This window comes from Polyodon spathula, chromosome 6 (assembly GCF_017654505.1).
Source record: "Polyodon spathula isolate WHYD16114869_AA chromosome 6, ASM1765450v1, whole genome shotgun sequence".
Taxonomy (NCBI): Eukaryota; Metazoa; Chordata; class Actinopteri; order Acipenseriformes; family Polyodontidae; genus Polyodon; species Polyodon spathula.
The window spans coordinates 21,295,939-21,314,591 of record NC_054539.1 but is presented as its reverse complement, the minus strand read 5'-3'; the positions used below and the strand labels follow the sequence as shown (position 1 = coordinate 21,314,591).

At 34.1% G+C, this 18,653-nt stretch overlaps 1 protein-coding gene across 2 annotated transcripts in view; it reads left to right on the top strand.

Annotated features, from left to right (window-relative positions):
* The window catches only part of aig1 (androgen-induced 1 (H. sapiens)), a 45,454-nt gene that overhangs the window by 10,278 nt on the left and 16,523 nt on the right, over positions 1-18,653 (top strand). Inside the window, exons 2-3 of one of the 2 annotated variants that reach the window (XM_041252510.1) lie at positions 1,856-2,011; positions 6,639-6,740. In XM_041252510.1, coding sequence (XP_041108444.1) covers positions 1,856-2,011; positions 6,639-6,740 — 258 coding nt within the window. The remainder of the gene's footprint in view (positions 1-1,855; positions 2,012-6,638; positions 6,741-18,653) is intronic. The other variant, XM_041252511.1, reaches the window with a different exon arrangement.

Sequence of the window (18,653 nt, the reverse complement as noted above, 5' to 3'; positions counted from 1 at the left end):
GTTAGTCTACTGTGTATCAGCACCTTGTCTAACAGCTTTTAAATGTCCCAAATAAGTTTGTGGTTTACTGTCCATAAAATAAACTAACTTAATTCATGTTCAGCAATGTTGGTGTAGTATAATTGATCAATAACAAAGTGTTTGTTTCTCATTTTAAATGTTTAAAAACAGTAACTGTGTCCATCCTAGACTACTTGTAAAAACCCTAATTGTATAAGCTTTAATATCCCCCACAGAAGATGCATATCTCCAGTGATGGAGGTATGAGGTGTATCTAATTATAATTAAACATGTTACAAGAACATTAAATAGCACAAGCTATTGAGAATACTGCAATTTTAATAACTTGTACTAATGAATAACTACCTGGCTGTGGTGCACACAAACAGTTAGTACACACACACACACATATATATATATATATATATATATATATATATATATATATATATATATATATATATATATATTATATATATATATATATAATCAGGAATGTTGGAGTATTGGTATTTTTACAGCTTTGACTAAAATGGAAGTTTAAAAAGATAATCTAATTTAATATTACCTTCTATTACAGATTTTTTAGGATGTTTTGTTCAAATTTAAAAGTTTTTTTTTTTTTTTAATACGTGGAAAGCTTTTAGAAAAAAGAAATGACAAAAGTCCAATTGCACTGAAGACCTGCTTTACTAAAGTAGCTGCTGCAGTTCTGAACATACCATTGATTCTTAGGCTCATATTATCTAACTTAGGGTTTTATACCTCGTAACCAGGAGCTTTAAAGATATGATCCCAAGGTCTGTGGAAAAAACACATGTAGCGACAGCAGGGAGCACTTTATGTTCTAATATGTTTCAAAAGAAGTCGTGGAAGTATTGAAACATTCCAGTATCTTTGTTTGCTGGAAAGAATAGTCTCCATCGTTGAAGGTGGAGGTGACCTTATATACAATCTTTTTTTATTTTTTTATATGAAGCAGAAACTATCAGTCTAACATTTATAAGAAATTTGTTAGAATGCGACAATGGGGTTATTATAAATAGAACTTGCTTTGTATCTTTCATTATGATATGTGATTTTACAAGCATTGACCTTGATGAAAGCATTCTTACAGTACATCTCTCAGATATTCACTATGTCATATACTTCACTGTTCAGTATTTAAAAACCACATGCATTTGTTACGTGAAGCAATTCTCCCTCAAGTTATTATCACATACTGAACCATGAAACATTTTGCGCTACAAATTATTTTTGATGCAGAGTTATCTTTATATGTATATAATAAAATAAAACTAAACTAAGTAGTGTTTTAAAATGTGTTTGCATATCTATTACATGAAAGGATGTATTAAATTTATTACATATTTGTCACCTGACAAAGTATGGTTGTTAAAAGTTTCACCTAAAAACACAATTGTAGCCTATTTCAATTGCCATGGGTATTCATTTATTGGTTGGGCTATATTTTCAGAACACTACATTGATTTAGGTTTTCTTGAAGATCTGTTTGAATAAGTTACTGACCTGTACTGTGAATGTAGGTCTTGACCTAATCGTTCACATAGTACTGGCATCTAATTGGCTGAGCTAAGAATATATGCAGGTAGTTTAATAATCTAAGAAAGTGCTTACCCATGTATGCAGTTTAACTATAAAACAGATTTATGTATTACAGTAGGTGTCAATACTTTTTCTAATTTAACTTTTGATTAAAAGTGCTACTAAAAATAGTAACTTTTTTACATTGAACATTAACATTTCATTTTAGAACTAACTTTGTGTTCACATGCTGTGTTATTTATTAATGAGGTGTTCTGTAAATATTTATACATTGTTGTTTTGTTTGCAGGTCATTCAGGCCATTTTCTTTGGGGTTTGTGTACTAACTGACCTTTCAAGTCTGTTGACTAAAGGGAGCGAGAACCAAGAGCAGGAAAGACAGCTAAAGAAACTCATATGCCTGCGTGACTGGATGATGGCCGTATTAGCATTTCCAGTCGGAGTGGTAAGTGCCAGCTAACTTTAAACTGTCAGCCTAAAGGGCTTCTTATAATATGCTGTTGTTGTTTCTGTTACGATCATTAGTTGCCATGGTTACAACATTATTACTTTTACACCAACAATTGTTCCTGAAAAGTCTCCTCAAGAATGATTTTCTGAAGCAAGTTGCCTGAAGTAATGATGGCAAATACCGATTTAAGCAGAAACAATACTGTAGAATCGTACAGACCACACATAACATGATATTAAACAGGTAAAAATAAGTATTAGAATGAACTGACTGTATAGCTGTTAAAAACGTGTCTAGCACAGTGTTTTGCAGCATCACTGATTCTTTAATGATGTAAAGTGAAGCTGAGGTCAACACATACACAGCTTCTGTTGCTGTGCTGCAAACTTACCTTCCATATCCTCGTACATGACTCTGATGAAATTTCCATAAGGCATGCAAGCATATAGTTATGCATTGTATCAGCTTTAACCAAGATTTGTTTTGCAAATTTCAAGTGACATATCTTACTAACATACAAAACCAAAACGGTGGGATAAGAGCTTTAAAAATAAATAAATAAATAAAATTCACCAGTCCAGTACATCAGAACTGAAAAGATACATCTCATGAAGACTTCCCTTCAATAAGTTTTGGGACAGATGAGTACATGTTGAACAGCTGAATATCTATTTCGGAATTATCTATATTTACTGACCAAGGCATTGATTTGATCACCCTGTACCCCGACAGGATAAGCCACAGCAGGATATTTTTCGAGCATTTTGCAGCCCCGAGCAACCCCCTGGATTGAGTTCTTAGGGTAATCTATAACATAGAAATAACCATAGAAACGGAATAAGAGATGTTCAGTACAGAACAAAAGATTCAAAACTTGAGCTCATGAAACGACCTACAGTTTTAATTGTATTTTAATTTTTTTTAGTAATTTCATAAATACTACCTGTCATGCATGTCCCTGGCTGCAAAGTATGTCAGTCAGTTTGGGAAGCAGGTTGTGCATGGCAGGTGAAATTACCAAAGAAGTGCAATACTAGCTTAAAGAAAGACTTACAAACAAAAAGTCCCAGATATGAAAATAAATGCTTGCTATAATGTGTGATTCTTTCAAAACTGCACACTTGCGATCCATATAGCGAATGAAAATACACATGACTTTGTTATCTACAACCTCTTTAAGATGATTTATAGGAGCAATAATGACCTTGATCTTAGCCTTCAGGCAACCTACTTTCCCAAATGGTCATTAATTCCCATAACTAGGGGTCGTTGGCACGTAATTATTTCAGTAAGAAACTTAACGGAACAACACGAAACAAGTATAGTAGTTAGAGGAAATTTTGTTCTTGTAAGAGTAGCTCACCCAAGCACCTGTGCCTTACCAATTCCTGACTTATCCAGGGAACCCTTAAGACCTTGTCCTTGTTTCCCTGTGTTCAGTTTTCAAATATAAATCTGGACTGGGAAAATAATGGCATACTCTGTTTAATGCTGTTGTTTTAATAAACAGATTTGCTTTTTTTATTATTGATACCTGTCAAGCAGTCTAGACCCCTGTCTTTCATCGCTGAAGATGGACGATGGAACCTACCAGTGGAATAAGCTTAAGTTATTGGTCACAACCAGGTCTGACGTGAGCCAGAACTGCAAAGCTGTCACATGAATCAGCATCAACTTTGGTGAACAGTGCGTTTACCCTGTACAGGGACAGATACAAAATGAAGAATTGTTCCATTATGAATCAATAGAATGCATCAGAAGTATTTGTTTTGTTTAGAGATATGTGACCCCTGCATGCATTAGTCTAAAGCAATGCTGTGGTCACGAATGTTGTACAGGATGCTGAAGTGATACAGGTTTTCCAGTGTAAGCACAGTTAGTCTTGTATCTTACAGATTATCCTGGTATTATCATTCTCTTCAGCATCTGTTGGGCAGTATTTTCTCTTCTCATTTCCTCCACTGGAGCTAAGCTAAATTATAAGAAAATAATTACAATATACAATCAGCCTCGGTTAGCTCAACATCTGACGAGGATGCCATATAGTGTTGACTTATCCAAGGTGTTGAGTTAACCACGGGTGCAATGAGCATTGCCATTAACATGCATATGAGTAACAGAACTCACACGTTTACAGTATTACAGTATTTACAAGTTTATTTTTAGTTAACTTTATGAAAATGGTTAAAAGAACTGCAGTGAATCAATTACAGTATACAGCACTGTACAAACTCGCTGCAACCCGTATAATTCGATTAAAATAAGAATTAAGAAAATAACTACAGTGTTATTTTTATGAAAACCATCCAACCACAAACTGTGCACAAACTTTAGGTATTGGCTTGTACTGTCTAATTTGACAGCTTAAATAGCAAAAGTTAACAAATGAACATTATACAGAATTCACTCGGTGAACAAAAACAATAATAAACAACTTAGTTTCACACAGAAATCAAACATTGTCGCTTGCTTCGCTTGCAAAAACACTCACTTTAAAAGTTCTGCTGACAAGCTTGTTATCCTGAATAACGTGAGCTTTAAAGCCAATTGAACGAGAACTCATTTTTCGCTTCTCACTCATTATGAGCTGACACTGTAACCCACTGCATTTGGTAGTTGCGAATGAATGAATGAATGAATGATCCGTTTCCAGTCAGAGGTCAGTCACGTGAAACGACAGTGTCGAGTTATCCACTAGTCTTTTAATAGTTTTTATCCTTTCGGTACCAGTAATAAGTGTCGCGTTGCGAGTAAAGCGTGAAATCGAATAAAAAAAAAATAAGAGGCAAGATGCATATATTTTATACGGAGAAAATTTGGGACCAAGACTGTCGAATTAAGTGAAGGTGTTGAGTTATCCACCAGTCAAATTAACTGAGGTTGACTGTATATATACACCTAATCGATATGAACTGTACGTATTATCAGCTTGCAAATTAACATTTTGAAAACATCAATATTGACCTTTGTAAAAATGAAATTAGCTTGTTAGTCTGGGCTATAAGTCAGAGTGTTTCTTCTGATACTGTTCATTTATTGCGTTTTAATGTAATAAAAAAAAATACAATTTTCTGTTTCTTCTGATGACATTACCCTTTTAGTTTTAGAGTGATTCCTTTCAGAACATCATGGCTATGTTCACAACAAAAATAGAGGTAGCATGCTGTCATAATAGTGCTGTTATTTCTGTAAAAAATCAATTTGACCTCCCTTTTTTATTTTGACATGGCTGTACAACAAACTTCTAAGTGCTGTGCCAGTAGGTGTAATTGTATGGTAATTAAGGAGAGGTTATGCTAATATTGCAGTTGTCACACATGAAAGGAAGTGCATTGCTTTAAAAGGGGTGTTTGCGAAATTTTTGAATATTACCAACATTGAAAAAACCTAACTGTGACCCACCCAGATTTACAACTAATGCAACTGTTCTACTTGATATCTGTGAATGGTTACATGTAATATTTATTTGTTAAATGTTTCCCTTAAGATTCCCTTGTAGCATAAGAGATATTGTTAATGTGCAAATATTCTACCACTGCTGTACTGCTTCTAATTCCATTTAAGTTTATTAGTTGAACTGCGTGTTTATTTGGTTAGCACACGCATTTACAAAATCTAGAAAAGATTCTAAATTCTAGAAAAAGAACATTCCATTCTGGGTGCCTAAAGTTGTTGTAAACATAGCCATTGTCTGTGACTATAATTGCATCCTGGCTATCAATCTACTAATAATATCACAACTGTGAATGATCACTGTCCCTGTCATTCACCAGCAGTTGTCGAGTCTCCTGTAAAAGTATCCCAATATTCAGATGTATATTAATGGATTATTGATATTAAAATAGTTTTAAGACATTTTGAGATTTACAGTCAACTGAGTTTTTGTTTTATGTGAAATGATCAAGATACTGTACGTACTGTGCACCATCAACTGTATCAGACATCTTGTTTTTTGTTTTGTTTTGCATTTGTTTGTGGTAGCAATGGGCTTTATTGACAAAACTTTAAGGACTGTTTGAAGGAATATATTGTAAAGCATTGCTTAATCTAATGGTATGTTTATAGAGCCTACTACCTTTAAAGGGGCATATCAGCCCTGTGTTTTTGTCATCAGTCAGCATCTCTATTTCCCCTTGCAGTTTACCATAACTTGCAGTGAGGGTGCGCTACAACATGCTATAAATTGCAGGTCCCTGTAGTCTTTCATTACAAGCATCGAAGCCCTGGAAGCAGTTTTAAGGCTAATACTGCCAGAACTGTGAAGAGGCACCAAGTGCTCCGCAAGGACAAGGCAGTGGGCCAAATGCAGTAATGTATCCCATTTAATCTGCCAGCAACAGCTAATAAATCATTTATTCAGCCACTTGTGGATGTTGCCTGTTACAAAAAAGACAAATCTTTATACAGTAGAATTCTTCCATATGGTTGAATTGTGTGTTTCAGTGACAAATCTTACAGAAAACAGTAACTACTGTAGTCACGATACATTAATTAAAAAAAACATATCTGGTGCAATGTAATTACTTTAGATTGAATGTATCTTCTGTGTCAGCCCTTAATGAAAAAATAATTATATTATACTTTATTAAATCTGTTATTTTTTGTTTTTATTTTACTATAGTTTGTGGTGACCATGTTTTGGACCCTGTACCTATATGATAGAGAACTGGTTTACCCAAGACTTTTAGACAACTTCATACCACAGTGGCTAAACCATGGGATGGTGAGTATCAGAATTGATTATCAGACATTATACAGGTGAACTCCACTCACTGTATAACTCCAAGGGACAATGGAAATTGGCAATTTCTAAACAATTACGTAGTCAACACAATTTGAAATGCTGTATGTAACTGTGAACAGAAGTACCTTAAATATAAACAATACAAGAACGCTTAACTGCCAAAGAACAGGAGTTTATTATTTGTACAAAACACATCCCTGTGGGCTATACAATGCAATAAATTGTACCATTTTACAAATTTATATTTTCACTAAATGTAATTAAAATTGTATTTGTTGTACATTTAAACTGTACATTGGCTGTGCCAACAAAAACAAAAGAATAAAAGTAAACAGCAACTGTCTTTCTTGCCTGACGTCACAAATGCCGCTGTGAGTGACTGATTATCTACCTCTGGAACATGAAAATATACGTAATTAAACTATACTGTGTGTTTTAAACCGTACATATTAAATGCAAAAGACCTGTCTGTGGAACAAGAAAACTATATATAAACAGTATATATGTTATAAACACATGTTGTAAACAGAACTCCATTCTAACAGGATCCGTTATAAGTGGAGTGCACCTGTATGCCATAAGAACCTTATTATACACAGATTTAAGAGATAAGGTTGTCATCGACTGTATTCTAGTCTATAAAGAAACACAATTGTTAAGTTCCCAAGTTTCGTAATCTTGCATGTAAGTTTTATTTTGCGGGTGTGCAATGAAGTTTGTTTTTTTTCACACTGTTGATAATGCAGTGGTGTGCTTGGGCGTGCCCTTCTGTTTCTGGAAGAAATAGATTGAATACATATTCCCTCAGCAATGAGAAAAAATACAGATCACTAAATATGATGTGATAGCCTGTCAGGGTTGTTGCAGATGTATTTTCAATCCTACAAGTTGTACCAGAGCAAGTCCAGAGTTCCTTGTGTGTCTTGTGCCTGGCAGCAGCTGCTGCTGCTGCTGTTTGACCTGGCTGTTTACTGGGCTGAATCCAGTGTTCTTTTTAGAGCTTTGCCATCCAAAGGAATGTATCGTATTCAATTACTTGGAAAAGGATAGAACTGATGACATTAGATGGCCAGAGCTATAATATGCTTGCTGTGAAACTGAAATCCACTAAATTATACATATACGTATACATACAACAGATAGACAAACCATATATGTGTGTGTGTGTGTGTGTGTGTGTGTGTGTGTGTGTGTGTGTGTGTGTAGCTAACACACGAATGGGCTGCCGTCCCTTTTAATTTACTATGAAATTGACTTTAATGTGTATGTTTTGATATTAAAATAAACTGCCACCTCCTTTTAGCAAGTCATATTTATACAGTGTACTTTTAGTATATGTGTTATACTTCATGTGAGGGCCTGAAAATATTCTCCAGTACAAAAAAAAGTTTTATTGTAGGCAAAGCATAATCTATCGCCATTTTTGGTTTACCTGTGTCACCATACTGTCTTTGCAGTTTGGAGATTATCAAATGTCAAGTCCAGTTTTTGCTTGGCAGTTATTGTACAACAATTAAAGACACATGAGGAACCTGTATATCCAGATTTGATCTATTCATCACACTGTTTTTCAATTTGAGATCTGTAGGCTCACCACAACACAAGCACAGTCAGGTTTTGTCATAGGATATGCACTGTAAGAATTGTCAGTGAACTCATTGCAGCTTTAAATTAGAGGGATATGTGGTGTAACCATTCAAACATGACATTTAATGCAATACAAAGAAAATGCATAAAAAGGTTTCACGCTCATAGTAGGATTATTAGATATCATCAATATCCCTTTCTTGGTGGTTCTTTTAATGTATGTTGACCTATTGATGCATCAGAACCCATTTGGCATATACTGTTTTATAATATCTGTACATCTAAATGTAAAATAAACTGCTTTTGGCAATTCATAAGTTATATGCTAGGCGACAGGTAGCTACCCTGTTGTTTCATGCCGTTGTAAAAGTCTGTTCAACTTTGCCATTCTTATATTTTATTTAAGAAAAGAGACACAGGATATATATAAATTACACAGTGCTGAAAGATGGGAGTCATTGAGTTTTATGACAGATAATCTCTCGTAAACACCCCTACCCTCCTTTTGTGGTGATGCAAATAATAATGCGCTGGAACAATGTGATACACTATGGCACCCTTTTCACAAGAGTAGCCACTGTGCGTTACTCAGAAGTACTCATTAGCTATTAATGTACTGTGCATGCCAGCTGTGGTGACGCATCTGATCATTTCCTCCTCACCTAGTTTAAATATTCAGTAGCTACTCTACAGGCTATTGCTTGCTCTTATCAGCATTCGTTTATAGCATTCGTTTTCTGTTTATACAGCTTGTTTCTACTGATCTGTTTGTTTCCCAATTTCGTGGTGCTGATCATGGTGTTACTGACGTAGCAGGTTAATTTTGTGGGTACAGCAATCTGTGCTACGTTCTTTCTCCTCCTTGTGTTAAAAAGAACTGCTTCTCCATTTGGTTTGGACTTTTCCCCTGACTGGGGCAGAAAGAGAAAGTTTGGGTATTTCTAATGAAATTATATTAGAAAATCTTAGAAAACATCTTAACAAGGCTCCCAATCAGTCTTATATCTTGAGTAATCTCGACAAAACACAAATAAAACCACATTCATTGCATACCATTATCCTCTGGTTTTAATTATAGTTGATCTGAAAAAAAGATGTCCATAATTTCATTTTTGCATGAATGTAGTCATGTCAGTGCTATTAAATGTTGCACATAAGTCCAACCTCTATAGGTTGACAGATGGATATTTTATTATTGTTACTGGCAACAGTCCAAAGAATTTCTTAGTACTTACTTCAGACTTACATAATGACCCAGCTATGCAGAAACTGCCAGTCACAAGCTAAAATATCATTTTGTAGCACGGAAAAGATTAAACTAAGCAGATGCAGTATGTAGTTGACTAATAGGGGATTATGTGGATAAATTGGAGGGCATAAAAGGGTAAGTAATGTTCAACTCTGATCCAAACTCCCTTTTTTTTAGATGCAGCAACATGTGGAAGGCTACTTCTCATGGTATGTGGTCATTATGTTGAAAAAAGAGAAAAGTGTAGTCTGGTATTATCTTCCTGTTTTGATAGCAAGTGGGTGTGAGTCTACTGCACTGTATGTAAGGGCCACAATGTCAAACCCACCTCCAACTCTGGTAAAAAAAAAATAACAGAACGCCTGGTTTTTCCGTTGCCATTATAGAAAGGATCTAGATTTAAGAGCTGTTTACTTCATTTTTTTTGTAGATCTGCTTTACAGAACACAACAAAACACTCATTAATGTTATTGACCAGAAATTAACAGCTCTGTCATTTGATTTAGGAGCTTGTAGGCAATCTCACATTGAACAGGTTTACAGTGAAAACAACTGTTGTACCTTTTTCATACGATTAATTTTTTTGATTGACCCTGCTTTTTCTTTTTTAGAAAAGTTTAGAACAAATTTTCCTGTGGTGTATGGGCATCATAGATTTATAATGAAACACAAAAAGTTTAGTTATCAGTTAGTCAATCAATCAGTCCTTTTTCAACCACATCAAATGTGAACAAATGTGCATTGTAGATCATTATTAAATATGAAATTCAAGCTTGCTCTGCTTGTGTTAAAGTTATACTTATTGAAAAAATATAATATAAAGAGCTGGGAATAAGAATCCAGAGGTATATTATTATTAATGAATGAGTTATTTAGCAGATACTTTTATCTAAAGTGACTTACAGAGACTAGGGGGTGAACTATGCATCAAAAACTGCTGCTGCAGAGTTACTAACAATAGACCTTGGATTTTATGTCTCATCTGAAGGGCGGTTTATAAAGCAGTTATTTTACACTGTTCCATACCTGGAGTGAGAGATTATATTATTTTGTTTTGTTTTTTCTGATTTGTTCGGTTCTGCTGATGGTGACAATATTAGCAGTCTATTGAAAGTCTAAACATAAAGTCAGTCAAGGCAAACTCTTTAATTGCGGGGTGGCATTTGTACAGTACTTGAGATTCAGAATTAGAAATGTTAACAGACATCCAGATTTTGAAACTGAACCTGTTTGTGTGTGTAGTCCCTGAACCTTAGTGTGTGTATTCAGGGCATGACATCGCGGTGTTTAAAACTGCAGAATGTTCGCAAAATGTTGTTTCAGAAACTTACAAAACAGAGATGCATAACTTTGTGATGGCATTAGTTCTTTAAAAAAAAAAAAAAAAAAAAAATACATTTTTTTTTTTTTTTTTTTTTTTTTTTTTTTTACAAAAAAGCACAACAAAGATGTTGTTTTTGCTCGCAAAACTTTGAAAAATAAGCATGAAGTAAAATCTAAATCTCCACTTCTATGAAACCAAAAAAAAAAAACATTTTCAAAAAGCTCTACTTTCATTTTGACATCTATCCAGCCATTTCATGTGGTTTCATTAGTGGAAGAGGATTACTTTTAAAATAAATAACTGAAACTCCATTTTTCACAACAATAATGTTTCATAGGAGTTTTAAACAAAAAGGTGTAAGTTTCGTGGCTTTCCTAGTGATTTGGTCTGGAAAAGTTACTAACAACAGAAAAAATATTTACTGATCTCAATGAAAAGAAAAATTGTGGTTACCTAGATTCATACAAAACTGGAACATCATACTGTAGGGCTACTGATTGTTCGCAATCAGGGAATTAGGCATTGGGGAACGGAATGCTGCAGTGTTGTGTTTTCTCCTTGCAACTCAAGTTTTTTTGTAGTTTTTTTGCACTAAACTCAGCCAAGTTGACTTTATTCATCGTGTGACTTCACTCACATGTCTCTGCTGAAATGAAGAAAACAAAAATGCAATGTTTCAGCAAAAGACATATGCTATTCTGCAAATGTTGCTGTCATTCGATTGATTGTGTACAAGTCAATATCATTAAAGATCATATTGCCGGTTGTAAACATGTAGAGAACAAGAAAGCAAAAAAGTGTTCTGCCTTTTTTTTGCCACATGCCACTTTTTGCTTCCTTCAGGAACTGCGCATGGTCTTTGCTACCTTTGCACACTGCCCATGCTCAACACATTTACTGCCAGAAATAGCTGGCCAACCCAACCAAGAGATGAAAAAAATTTAGAAGGTAAAATACTTTCATTTCTACGACTGTTTCTTTACTAATATTATTACTTTTTAGATTAGAAAATATTGCAGCTGTTTATAGAAGTTTCTGAAAAAAAAAGAAAAAACAGTCCGGCAAAAAAAAAGTACAATAATTCACTGTTATCGGGGGGGGGGGGGGGGGATTTGCCATGACACAGAGTGCTGGGTAGTATTGTTCTAAAGTAGTATCTTATTTTTTAAATTTATGTGGGGATCGTTTTCTTCTAAATAGTGATTTTAATCTGCTTTGTGGCACGCTGTGGGTCTGAAGTAGTGGTTCTAGAGCATTTCGTATCTTAAATACATATAGGGTGGCTTGCATAAAAGTAGAGAAAATAAAATGTAGCGCACTCAGAGTAAACAGCAGAGTAAGGTTAGTCTGCGTTCACCACAGCTGAGTAAGCTTGCTAAAGAAGTAAATAAGAGAGTTAGTTAAACCTGGGTAGAGGCTGGTTTAGTAGAGGAGTAATTACTTTCTTTCATTTAGTATTTGGAATATGGATGAGTATTTATTGGATTTGGAACAATTATTTGATTTAGAAGCGAGAAATATAACTGTATTTTTGTTCTGGTATTTTAATAAATAAAACCTTTACCTTTCACAGATTCTGGGAATGAGTGGTATTATTATTATTATTTATTCCTGCCTCATCGCTGTCTGGTACGTCATCAATATAGGCACAGTTCTCTGGTGTCATTTCTTTAATTGTGAGTGACAGGGGGGCGGTCTGTCTTTCTACAGGTGCACTTCCAGTTCACTTTTTTCTCTTCTTTCTTTTGCTTCAATTCTTTCCATGCAACCTGTAGATGTTTTACCGATCTTTTTGTAACTGTTTCCTTTGCATTAAAAATACATATTGTAGAGATCTGTTGAATAATTTAAGCTCATTGGTGTAAAGGCAGTGTAGCCTGGTGTCATGAAAGAGCAGTATTGTGTCTGTATTGCCTTTATCATACACATAATATAATATGCAGGTTTAATATTGTATGCATCCCTACTGGCCACACCATTGTCTCTGTAAGTCACTTTGGATAGGCGTCTGCCAAATAAACAAATAATGATTAAGTGTGTGCAGGCTTAAGCAAAAGGGGTACAAAGTGGAAATATTTCAGTTCCAAATTAACAATGACAATATCTCTAATTAGCAAGTGCTATATAATGATTTCCATATGAAAAAAACAGAAAAAAAACAGACCATGATGAACCCTCAAGCAAACAGGCGTGTTACCACTTTAAATGTTCCTGTTTAGTAACTCTGCCAATAACAATAGAATGAACAGCCTTGTCTAGTTGCGTAACAGCAAAGAGAAATTGTTTTTGGACTGCTTTTCAGAAAGTTCCGGTTCATTTGTAGACTCTTGAAACAAATTAGTGGGCTGCTACCTGCCGATATCAAGGAAGGTCACAGAAGGGCATAAAATAAGAGTTAAAATCTGAGCTGCAAAGTATATTAGTAAACTAAAGTTATGTTTATCATACCAGAAAATTGTTAGATATAGTAGAGTGTCTTCAGCTGAAAGTACTCCTGTTCTACCTCTGGGACCACTTTGAAATCCAGGCTCAAATGACTCAAGGACATTTCTAGTTAATAGCCTTTTCAAACCTGAATCAAATGATTCCTGGAGCTCTCGTAACTCTGTTCCTATGCACAGAGAAATAGACCCTCCACGATTCACTTATTTAGGTAGATTCAGCTAAGAGATATTAAGAAGACGTGGAATGTAAAAGTTCATGCTATGATGAATTTGAGGATGTGCGACGAGAAACACAATCCTCAAATCTGTTCTGTGCTCTTTCATACGGTCATCCTACACCTTAATGAGCATTAGCAAAAAAAAAAAACACTGAGATACTTCCTGATAAGTGGCTGTACACAGCATTTAATACTGTACTCATTGGCAGGGATTATTATTACTGTTGTCTTTTTATTCAGAAACTGGTCTCTACTCATTACTTTGCAGAGAAGTTTTTACCTTCTACTGTAGCATACCGTAGTAGTGTTTTTTGACATTGGACTGAAATCACCAAGACACAGTAATGCTAAGATCATTTGGATAATAATGGCTTTTGATTGTTTGCCTGTGCTTTCTTATTATATACTGTAAATTTACAGGGGTGGAACAAAAAAAAAACTATTGTTATGTAGAACATATTTGATATCCCTGAGGTGTTCTGTAAAATAATTCAAGTCAGTTTCAGTCTTACTGGGCAGGTCAGACAGACTTTGATAGAGGGCTAATAGCAGACCTTCAATTGACAGGATCTTCCTTATCCAAGACTATATAAACAACTGTACTCTGTGGGCTTTTCAGGTTATTTGAGGCTGAAATCATTTGGGCATGGTTACATAGCCCTCCAAAACTATTTAAACACCTTGCAGACTCATTACACCCAATCAATGCTGTCCTGGTTGTCCAAGATTGTCCTGATGTTTTACCACTTATCAAAATCCATTTAAAGGAATTTTTCTAGTGAGACAATCACCTGTTACCATAACACCCTATACTATAGGCTGCATGAGTTTTCTTCATAACCTGGAAATTGATATATTACATTCTTAATTCAGTACTTTTATAGCCAGCTAGAATTGCTATGTTGCATTGCACAGCTCAATGTTTCTGTGAACTCTATTAGGGCAACCAGATACCCAGGATTTAGAATGTTGTGATTTTCACAATATAGAAGAGGGTATGTAGGGGTAGCCTAACCTAGTTCTAAACAGCATATTGATAATGAACAAATAATGTCATAATAATGGACAAAGTTTTAAAAAAATAAAGAAAGAGTATACAGAAAAAGTTATTATCCAGCGACATTTTACACATCAAAGCATATTTAAATTGAAGGGAAATGTTTTTTAAAATGGCATCTACAGTTGTGGTTGAGATTATTTGACAGTTTTTAGCAGTTATTAAAAATCAGCACCAAAACAATAGACACGTCAGAATAATTTCTTATGTCAATTTCTTTTTTTGTACTCAAGCTTTTATAGTGATTCCAAAAACAATGTTTGTAAGATAAACAGTAGGGTTTCAGATTCTTATTAAACGGTTTGCCTAGGGAATGCATTGTTAAATGGGTCTAGGTTCAAATTGCCACCATGAATGTTCACTGAAAAGCAGACCTTCATTACATAAGGACGTACCAGCTTCACGAGATCCTTAAAGCAGTCTGCTGCATCTCATGTTGGTAAACTTGTCACAGTATCCCAAGAAATTACCATAATCAAAGATTTTATTCATGTGTGAGCCTGTCAGACATGAGTAATTACAGATGTCAGTTAGCAGCTGACAGAAGTCCAAGGGATTCTCGGGTCGCTGTCAGCGAGCATGCAAATATATAAACCTATTAGAAAATAGTTTAGTTTCAGACTTCTTACCTGTTGATTTATTGTCGTAAATGATAGTTGGATTAAGGATTACGGTTAAGAATCTTTTTTTTTTTTTTTTTTTTTAATTGAATTAAGTAATATACAATACAGTATTCAATAATAAGTAGCGATAAATGCAATGCAGTTTTGCTTATTATTTGTAATGTCATATAATTAATACAAAACAAATGTTGTACCAGCAAAACATATCTTACAACTAAATATTAAATCAGTTATTGTAATATACTTTACCGTAATACTAACCCTAATTTGCATACCTACCATATTTGCACAAAATAGCACCCAGCACTTATTTTCACAAACTTCCCTTTCCATGGGTGTTTATTTGGATAAGAGTGTCTGTTTGAGAGTAGACGCTAATGTGTGTGTGTGTGTGTGTGTGTGTGTGTGTGTGTGTGTGTGTGTATATATATATATATATATATATAATCCAAAAAACACTTAAACACATTTCACAAGTACTATTTTTATGTTTTAATTAGGAAACTGCTTTGTTGTACATGTTTGTTACAATATTAGTAAACATCTTCAACATTCCAAGTTTATTGCAGATGTTGGCAGTAGTTTATATTGAAGTGAAGTGTTAAGAAGCATTGGTTTTAAAATGCTTAAATCCCAACAGCCCTTTTAAAGGCTACCACAGCATTAAAAGAGTAATTTCTCTGAAGGTATTGTCGGTTTATTAACAAATTGTTATTTTTGTCATGTACACTCCTGCATAATTAAAGTAAAAATACAAGCTTAAACTTATTATCCTTTGACCAGTAAAACGGCATCTGCGTCTGTTGATATACATTGTGGCTATCTTAATTGTCATTTAAATACCCAGCTTCATGAAAATGGTGTGTATTGCTTTTTATATAGATTGTAGTGTGTGTGTGTGTGTGTGTGTGTGTGTGTGTGTATATATATATATATATATATATATATATATATATATATATATATAGTTGTGACATTGTTATGTGTAATATAATAAACGAGAACCAAAACGATGAGTTTTTTTCCCCTTCGCTTTACAGCGGCATTTCCACGTTGGTTTTATTTAAAGTGTTTAAAGTTAAATTTCAGTTTTCATTTGCTTGTTCAGCTACAAAAAGGCACAAGTAAACCTCATGTTATTACTTTAAGAAAACATGTTGATGGTCTCTGTTTACTGTGAGGAAGCGGCAATGGCAAGGAATGAAAAACAAGAAATAAAATGCAATGTCAACATTTATGTACTATTTATTTCGGGAATAAACAAAACAGCGCTTAACTGCTATTTGGCATCCTTTGTTTTGTAGTTAATTCACTGGGGTAAAGTAAGGCCTACACAACTTATTCTTTAATCCTGGGATCTTTTTCTATTTTAACGTGTACATATTGTAAAGTCTTGCTGTAAAATAAAGACACAAACATAAACACACACACACACACATACAGGGGCCACAGCTATAATGTAATGGCTTTTATTACTTTTTGAAAAACGAACGCATATTTAAAATGAGCGAATGCTTTTAATTAAGGAATGCTTTTACAGACTGTTAATTGGCATTTTACTATTAAGATACCCCTGCAGTTGGTCATTTTGTAATATAACTGTTGTATCTCATATACAGAACTATATCAAACTCATCTTTTTTTAGTGTAAAACTCCAAAAGGTGAGACGTAAATCATACAAACAAGGCAAGGTTCTGAAATACAAGCAAGGAGTTCTGTTCGAGTCATAACATAAACTCACACTGCTATGCGATCAATTAAAATAGAGTTCAGTTAAATCTTTGTAAAAATAACAATAAAATCCTCTTCATTGGAAATTAGATTTGAAGAGCCTTAAATAGACAAGTCTTTTCTTAATTTCTACTATTACTAGAGCAACTTAGTTTGTAAACAATTCTCAAGCATACTGCCACCCTTTCTGTCAGTGAGAAACAGAAATGAACTAATGTAGGGCACAAGTAAAACATTGAAAAAGTGTTATATAAACAGAGTACTATATGAACTACATGGAGTCATGTGTTAAGCCATTGTAATCTGTGGAATAGCCAGCCACAGTAGCCCATGAAAATTCATGTAGAATCCTCTATTTATTGAATACTGAACCATGCAGTGTAAGTTTTATATAGCACATAGTCAAAGGCTGAAGAGGTTTTCTGAGTGTTGATTCAAAGTGGTAACCAATGGCAACATCACATACAGTGTATCAAGATATATATTGCAGTGGTAATCTCATTAATATTCTTAAATTCAGATGGCCTTGAGAACTATACGAGTCATGATGTGTAAAAATAGTTAGGAATTTGGCACTTCAGTCACTCACAGACAAATTGCAGGATCAGTTAGACCAACTCTTGAGACATCATCAAAGTAATAGCCTATGGTTATTTACCCATAGCTGATACTGATAATAATAGACAGTGCAGGTAAGCTATTGTAAATTACTAGAACAAGACACAGGACCTATATTTAAACTGTTTTATAATTATACATGTATAAAAAAATGACAGATATTACTTGTATTTATAACAAAAATGAACAGGTATTGTTTACTTTTTACTTCAGAAAATGAATACAGAGAATAACTTAATATTATATTATCGGCCTGACAGCAATTTTATTCATTTGTTTTACAACATAGTCAGACAAAAATAAAATTTTGGAGTTGTACTAGTAAAAACAGTTCTGTAGAAAAAATATATAATGTGACGTTAACTTTCATAGCCACGTGTTGTCAAACATTGTGTATTATAACTTCTACCTATACTAGAAATGTACCCTACGCAGTGCCAACTACAACAACGTTCCTTAAATTCTTATTTTAAGCATACACTGTTAAAAGTGCAGCACAACTTAAACTGTTCACTTAAAAAAAAAATTATAAAAATATTACATTTCCGATTTCAAAATTCAGTGAAACTTGAATTTGTTACTTAACAAAATATGGCACACTAATCAATTTCTGCTTCGAAATGCAGCCAAATACACCCACTACCAATGCAGATCAAGAAAGATAAACATAAATTGCAAAAGGCCATTTTGAAGTACATTGTATAATAATAATAATAATAATAATAATAATAATAATAATAATAATAATAATGTAACAACCCAGCAGTCTACTCTAAGAGGACTTGTTTTGCTGTTTGAACACAGAGAAAGAGAGCTGCTTTTTTTTTTTTAATCATCAGAATGATATTCTACTCGCAGTTCATCGTTGGATTTGTAGCATCAAGTCTGTTTTGCTGCATACATCTCGGCTATCCTATTGTCGTCTTCAGATATTAAAAAAAATCCAAACCACGCTCTTTTGAGACATTTTTACTGCAGGTTGATCGTTACACAGCACTGGGAAAATGACTGCCAGTGTTCTTGCATTATTAGTATAGTAA